Source organism: Zea mays, chromosome 2, assembly GCF_902167145.1.
Source record: "Zea mays cultivar B73 chromosome 2, Zm-B73-REFERENCE-NAM-5.0, whole genome shotgun sequence".
Classification (NCBI taxonomy): Eukaryota; Viridiplantae; Streptophyta; class Magnoliopsida; order Poales; family Poaceae; genus Zea; species Zea mays.
This window is the reverse complement of record NC_050097.1, coordinates 113971320-113979489: the sequence shown is the minus strand read 5'-3', so window position 1 is coordinate 113979489 and position 8170 is coordinate 113971320. Positions and strand designations below refer to the sequence as shown.

At 42.4% G+C, this 8170-nt stretch overlaps 1 protein-coding gene across 1 annotated transcript; it reads left to right on the top strand.

The window, feature by feature from the left end:
• Positions 1-342: 342 nt before the first annotated feature.
• LOC103646859 (uncharacterized) lies at positions 343-3704 on the top strand. Its single transcript, XM_008671492.4, has 2 exons — positions 343-557; positions 2013-3704. The coding sequence occupies exon 2, from the start codon at positions 2037-2039 to the stop codon at positions 3192-3194; it is 1158 nt and encodes a 385-aa protein (XP_008669714.1). The 5' UTR covers positions 343-557; positions 2013-2036; the 3' UTR covers positions 3195-3704.
• Positions 3705-8170: the final 4466 nt, after the last annotated feature.

The window sequence follows — 8170 nt, the reverse complement described above, 5'->3', positions numbered from 1 at the left end:
ACCACACAACCACGGTTGTTGCACGAGTTTCTACTCACCTAGATTCAGGGAAGAAGCTGAGGAAGGGGATGACCATGGAGCCCGCATGTCATTTGAGGAGAGAGGGGTGGTAGGAGTGATATCTTAGGTCATATGAAAGTGCAACGGTGTATTGTTGTTTCAAGTGTTGAAAATATCATGAATGAGGTATAGAGATAAATATAGTGGCAAATTTTGAAATAGTTAAATAGTAAAACTATATCTCAGAAGCATGAAAATTGTTATTGCATTGAATCAAATAGCCTAAAATTTAAATGGGAGAGAACGAAAAATAATAAAGAAAGCAAAAATTGGAAGAAATGTGAAAAATGGCCAGAAGGCCCGTGCGGTTGCGTTTTTTTTCACGCCGTCCGCTGCACCATTTCCCCTTCCGTTCCGTCCGCTGCATCCTCGTCGTACGTTCTGTCTGTCTTTCTCGCCCCCTCTCGCTCTCCGACGGCTGGTCGGCCGCCGCCGCCGTAAGCCGCCAGGTGCTGAGGCTTTCGTTGGTCTCTTCGCCGGGGACGAGCACCCACTAGGTACTCCCGCACCTTCTCTTCCCTTCCCTTCCCTTCATGCTGTGCAAATCTGAGCACCGAAACCCTAAACTAAAGCTATTTAGCTATTTGACAAGCCTCCTAACTTCGATTTTTTTTGCAAAAAATATTGGGTATACATGTGTACATCCATATCCCTTTACTGGATCCGCCCCTGGTAAGTATACCTGCCTGTACAAGTGTACAGTGTACATAGATGGATGAATCACGAATGGCAAATTGACAGTCATTTCTCATGTGCCGCCTAGTTGCTTTTCGGAAAATATTATGTAGTTTTTTTTGTTCTCTATACAACGAAGGCATTGGCCTGCTTCCCTAACGATGTATATATGCACTTATGCAAGCATATTAGGATGAACCGATAGTGTTTGAGACTTCAAATGTATTTGGAAGCGAAAGCGTCTTAGTGCCTCAAATAGGGAATTCTCAAATAGGCCTTACCTTCACCTGGTGCTGCAGAGCGCTCATGTTCTGCAGTATAGATGATTACTAAGTTGTTCTTTAGTGGTTTTGATTATATTTTTGTGTTATTTTGGCATGTTTGGTATCGTGATCATTAATTCAGTTCCATTCATTGCATTAGTAGCTAATTCAACAGAAGGTCGTGCTAGGGATTACTCATAAACATGTGCCTAGTCTTAGTACATATGAGGGCCAGCAGGTGTTGAGATGTTGACAGAGCTAGTCTTGGTGCACGACTGATCTAGCAATTTATCCTGGCCATTTGTGTTGTCATCCCATTCAAAGGCAAATTTGTTAATGTCATGGAAATCCAGAATGTTTAGGATGTCTTTAATAATTTCATTTTCTGGTTGTCATTTCAAATAGAATAAAAAACAGAAAAACGGAACACAGATAACACGATTGCGTGATGAGCTTTTGAGTGCTTGTGATGTTTAGTCAATCAGCTGGTGTTCCTCTTTTATTGAATCAGTCAATCAGGGCTGAACTAGACAGACCAGCTAAACCCAGTACAGAATTATTGCTTGTCTCGTGTAAATATCAGCATTTTTGGTCTTAAGTGTTAAGTGATTACATCCATTGTACACCATGTACATTTGATTGCTAACTATATATGCAAACTAATTATCCTAATTGGAACATGAGCTGTTCATAAATTTTATCGAAAACATGGTTCATTGGTTGTGATTTGCATTGATTGAACCTTATAAAATTCCTTCGCTTTTGTTAGAAGTAGTTACAGAAGAAAATTCTTCATTGAAGAATGAGAAAAGAGCAATCAGCTTTTCCACAGTTAAACCTGGTTAAGATAATATGAGTTTTACCTGCTTGTAAAATACCAATATATTTTCATAGAAAAAATAACCATTACACATTATATCTTATATGAATATATGATCTAGCTTTGTTGCTGAATGCAGATAGCAATTGCTACATATGTTTAGTCCATGTAATAATTTCTTCTATAATTTTCAGTGATTCCTGAACAGTTTGTTTTAGATGGCAAATGAAGAGAAGTTGTTCAAGATGGGAAATGCAGATACAGATACTGCTGCACTGCACAATGAATGGGATGATGCTCTCTGTCCGATATGCATGGACCATCCACACAATGCTGTCCTTCTGTTGTGCAGCTCCCATGACAAAGGATGCCGATCCTATATATGTGATACAAGCTATAGGCATTCAAATTGCTTAGACAGGTTCAAGAAAATGAAAGTGAATGATGGGGACAGTCCTTCACAGTCAAGCTCATCCATGCCTAGGGGTACAAGAAACCAAAATGTTGTCCACGGATCTCGTTTTGGTCTTACTAGAGAGAGCCGCAGACTACACATAGACATATCTGAACCCAATGAAGCTTCCAATCATCAAGGTGCCAGCCATAGACCTGCTGCCATAGGTGGAGAACAGGAAGATAACAGCTACAATGAAGGCACAGATTTGACATTGGAAGGTCAAGAGGTTGAGATCAATGGTACTTCAGAGTCAAGTGATATGTCAAGCTTAAACCAATTGTTGTGCCCACTGTGTAGGGGGGCTGTTAGTGGCTGGAAGATCATCGAAGAAGCTAGACAGTATTTGGATGAGAAATCCAGAGCTTGCTCACGAGAAGCCTGCATGTTTTCTGGCAACTACAGGGAGATCCGTAGACATGCCAGAAGGGTGCACCCCACTACAAGGCCTGCTGATGTTGATCCATCAAGACGCCGTGCATGGCACCGCCTGGAGCATCAGCGGGAGTATGCTGATATAGTAAGTGCAATCAGGTCGGCTATGCCTGGGGCAGTTGTGTTTGGTGATTATGCTATCGAAGGTGGTGAAATGTTTTCACATGACCGGGAAACCAGTGGCCCAAGTGAACCGAGTGGGTCTCTTCTGACAACATTCTTTCTATTTCATATGCTCAGCAGTAGTCCGATTAGATCAGGTGATGAGCCAGGAGGCACATCAAGGGGCCTGAGAAGGCATAGAAGACGCTATCTGTGGGGAGAGAATTTGTTAAGTCTTCAATACAATGATAATGATGATGATGATGATGATGATGATGATGATGATGAGGGGGAGGAGGGCGAAGGAGATGCTGTAGATGAAGAAGTTCAGAGACCAAGGAGCCGCCGGAGGTTCATAAGATCAAGATCGGAGGAGCGAGTATAATACATTGGTGGCTTGTGGTAATTACATTCTTCGCTGCTGTGAAGTTCTTTTGCCGTGAACCCATGATGACTCCTTGCATGGCAGTGGATGATGTGCTTCCTTGCATTGTTAAAATGCTGCGCACATCCTTGCAATCAAAGACCTAAAGGCTTGTGGACCTCAAGTTCAAGTTTAGATGACTCAAATGTGTTTAACACCATCCATGAGACCCTCTTGAATCCGACACTTACGGGGAACACTCGTTCTTATGGCAAAGCTGGACTGATCTCAGCACAATTACACAAGTGATACTAGAAGCTAGCTTTTGGAGATGCTCGCTCCATCACAGTTGGTGCTGTCGCTGGTGCACCATGTCTTTTTACCTTATGCACTGTGTGTCATCTGCATTTGTTGTATATTCTTCACATATTACATTCCATTGAGTTCATGCTGCTACTATTCTGGTTCATATCGGGTGTGTTTGGTTGCCTGGATATGATCTGGCCAGACTCATGAGACGCAGCTTTATTCTGTTTGGTTGCCTGATCAGCCTCTTCAGCCTGGCTCGCGGGATGCAAATATTCCTCTTGAGCCTGGCTCCCGAGATACGTAGGAATTGGCCGTTTCTCTAGAGCCAGGCTCTGCCGGTGCAACCATTAGTCTTTCTTAATGGCAGATTAACATGTAATTAGTGTCTATTAAATAAATTTAATTTATTTAAAAGTGGATTAAGGCTTTGTATGGCATATTATAGACTATTGCAACATCATCACATGAAGATATAATAAAACTTTATAGCTTTTAAGTCCATGCATCAAGCATTTATACAAGCAACTAAACATCATCTCTCACATGGGCTAAACTAAGCTCATACAGGCAACCAAACGTAGGGATATTGCATGCTCTCAGTCAGGTTCCCTAGATACGAGCCAGGTCCACCCAACTAGACAACCAAACAGGCCCATCCTTGTTCAGTTGAAGCATTGCAGTTGTGTTTTCTTCATCCGATTAACATTCTGTGTATACTTGTCTCTATCCATTCCAGAGCATTTGCAAACTTTGTGTGTGCGTGTTGTTGTAATTCAAATGGTTGCCAACATTGGTTTGCCAATTCAACCCTTAGGAAAGTTTGATAGTGAGGATATGGATATCCATTACTCATCTCGCTTCGTGAGACTTTCTGAAAGTTGATGCTTGTTTAACTCAATTCCTTTTTTGGGCTAGTTTAGCAACTCAATTTTCCCAATAGATTCTCATTTTCTTAAAGGAAAATAAACTAATTTTCCTTAATAAAATAAAAATCCCTTAGAAAAACGAGGTTGCCAAATTAGCCCGTAAAGTTTATTGTCTATGGCACACTAGGAAAGGGTGGCTTCTAGCTTGGCATGACGACAATATCAATTTAGGCTGCGGCGCACCAAGGAAGGTGAGAGCATTTATTTTTTGAAAATAACAATTGGTGCCCTTGGAGTTTTAAAGCCTTAGAGGGTGTTTAAATGCACTAGAGATAATGGTTAGTAGCTAAAATTAGCTAGAGGCATCCAAACATCCTAGCTAATAATTCAGCTATTAGCTATTTTTAGTAAATTAGCTACTAGTTAACTAACTATTTATTAGCTAGCTAATTCTACTAGTATATTTTTAGCTAACTAACTATTAGCTCTACTGCATTCAAACACCCCCTTATTCACTCACTTGAGCAAGAAACTAAAGTGATTGAGGTTAACACAATAGATGGAGGGTAACACACAAGCAGACTAAGAAACTAGCATACAACCATACATTTGTATCTCTCATTCAAAGCAACAACTTAAGAAACAACTTGTTGCTATCTTTCCGTCATAGCAATAACCTAATAAATAACTTCTAGCTTCTACCTCTCGAGAAACAACTTGTTGCTACCTTTCCGTCATAGCAACAACCTAATAAACAACTTCTAGCTTCTACCTCTCCACCGAAGCAACAACCTGATAAACAGGTTCTAACTTCTAACATAGCTAGAGAAACAATCTGAACAACTAGACGCTAACATATAGCTAGATAGTTTCTGGGAGAGGTGGAGTATGTTAGTACAGATAATGTGCAGAAAACATACAAAGACATGATCTCATATGGAGAGAGTGATTCCGAGTTCATTCGTGATTCAGATGAGGAGGATCAGGATGATTGTGTTGGAGCTGATGAAAAACCCGAGGGCAATGTTCTTATGACTATAACTGACCTAGAAAATCCAAACATTGTTGTGACTATAACTGACCTAGAAAATCCAACCATATGCTTCTATTTATAAAGGGTTATTTATATTTTCTAAACTACCCCTATTTACATAGAGCCTATCTACTCAACCCGGGGCGAAATGGACTAACTCCAAGGTTTTCGATCTGACGGCTATGCGCTCCACACGAAGTTGCTTTGTCTTGACGCACCTTTCGCTATGAAGCCACGTGCCACCACCGATTCCCACCGGATCCACCGTCGTCGAGTTTTGAGGCCAAAACTTAGCAAAACCCGCCATCCGTAGGGCTGGGTGGTTTTGAGGCCCAAACCATCAAGCCCGCTGTGAGTACCGCACAACGTGTGCGTCCTCCATGACCAGACACGTGTCCTGCCAGTCCATGATTGTGTCGGCAACACGGTCCACTCCACCATGTCCTCACGCGAGTGTGTGTGTCACATGTGTCAGCCACCACGGCTGGTCACCCGGTTGCTTCGATCTGTCAGCCAAAACCCAGCACTCGTGCTTCATCGCTCCTGGTCCATCAGCACGAGCTCGCATGACCTTCACCTCAGTCGTCGACAACCATCCTCATGCCCCACACATGCACACCACAAACCGACCGACATGGTTACACATACATAATCTCACACTCTGGTCAGTCCACTGACTACCCCTTAGTGCTACCCATTGACAATCACTCATCATCAACCTAAACCACAAGGGACATGTCAACCTTGTGTTCGCAATCTTCCCCTTGATGAGTACATTGTCAACACCACCATATGAATGTATATAGAAGAAACAAGGAAGAAGAAGAGAAACTCGCTTGAATGACCAAAAGCCAGATAAAAGCCAAACAAGTCACCCAAGTAAGCAAAGCTTGGTCACCAAACCGCACAAAGACAGAACGTAAGAGGAAGAGTACTACAAACCAAACTCAAGAGTGAAGCGCAAGTACTTATAATCCATTTCACAGTCTGTCTGTGAGAAGTGTGTGGGGAAGCCTGGAAACGAGCGCACAGACACACTGCAAAGTGTATATCTAGCCTCATCGCAGTCAAGTATAGGAGGGAGCCAATCATGCTCCTGTACTCCTTCTGGTCCATGGGCTCACCGTCCTCATCAGTATCAAGCACTATCGTGGTGGAAATGGGCGTCGAAAGAGGTTTGGTCTCTCCCACGTCAAACTTCTTCAGGACGTACTTTGTATACTTGCCTTAATGCACAAAGGTCTCGTCTTAGGTCTGCTTGATTTGTAGCATAAGAAAGAAGTTCTGCTCACCATCATGCTCATCTCAAATTCCTTGCTCATAAGATCTGAAAATCTGGAAACAAGAGCATGAGAAGAGCCACCAAAGATAATATCATCCACATATATCTATACTAAAAGGGTATCACTGCCATTCTTGAGGAGAAAAATAGTTTTGTCCACATAGCCCATTTTAAAACCCTTTGAAAGCAAGAACGATTTCAAACGCTCATACCAGGCTCTAGGTGCTTGTTTGAAACCATATAAAACTTTTGCAATTTAAAAACATGGTTTGGAAACTTGGAACTCTCAAAACTAGGAGGTTGCCTCAGATAGACCTCTTCCTCTATATACCCATTCAAAAAGGCACTTTTGACATCCATTTGAAAAAGCTTAAAACCCTTTGAAGCAGCAAAGCCTAAAAGGATCCTAATGTACTCTAAATGGGCAACATGGGAAAAAAGTATCTTCATAATCTATACCCTCTTTTGGCGAAACCCTTGGGCTACCAACCTCACCTTGTTTCTCACTACCAACTCATCCTCACTCTCTTTGTTTTTGAAAACCCATTTTGTAGCTATGGGAGGAAGTTTGAAGGAGGTGGCACCAAAACCCAAACCTGATTTCTCTCAAAATTTTCAAGCTCCTCATGCATAGCATTGACCCAGTTAGGATCAGACAAAGCGTGTCCAACATCCCAGGGCTCAAAAGAAGCAACAAAAGTTGAGTGAGCAGAGTGAGACATCTGTTGTTACATGGAGTGAGTGACTCGCTCATCAATCTCACCAATCATTTGTTAAGGAGGGTGATCGTGCTGAACATGTCACGGAGTCGTCCTCGAAGAGGTGGCCTCCCCCTCAACAGTAGCATCAACTCCTCTAGTCTCAGCAGGAATTGGCTCGAGCGGTCCTAAGTGATGAAAGAAGTGGGATCGGATGCGTTAGCCGAAGTAGTGGAAGCAGGCTCGACTGGGCAGCTAGTGGAATTAGCTCGAGATCAACCTAATCGGCGGCGTCGTGCTCCTCCACAAAGATGGTTTATATCCCATCTGATTTTGACCTACAAGCTCAAAGAAAGGAGATGGATAAGGTGCAGTATCATCGAATGTAACCTCACAAGTCTCCATAATGCAGTTACTCTCTAGGTTAAGAACACGATAAGCACGAGAATGTAATGCATAACCCAAGAAAACCCCATCAGAAGACCGAGACTTAGATTTGTCCAAATTAATCTGTTTCTGCGTAAAGCATATGTAGCCAAACACCCTAAAATGACTAACTTTGGGTGGCCGCCCAAACCGCAACTCATATGAAGTCTTGTTCAAGAAAGATCAAAGAAAGATGTGGTTCGACACATGGCAGACAATGTTGACCACTTTGGCACAAAAGCGCTTATGAGTCCTATGCTCATCAAGAATCGTCCTCGCCATCTCAACAAGGGTTTGATTCTTGTGTTCAATATGCCATTCTGCTGAGGCACATACAGAGAGGAAAACTGATGCTCGAGTCCCAAATAAGCAAAAATGTCTCA

What these genes read in the sequence shown, in the direction of transcription:
- LOC103646859 (XM_008671492.4), top strand. Translation starts at nt 2,037, where the DNA reads ATGGCAAATGAAGAGAAGTTGTTCAAGATGGGAAATGCAGATACAGAT.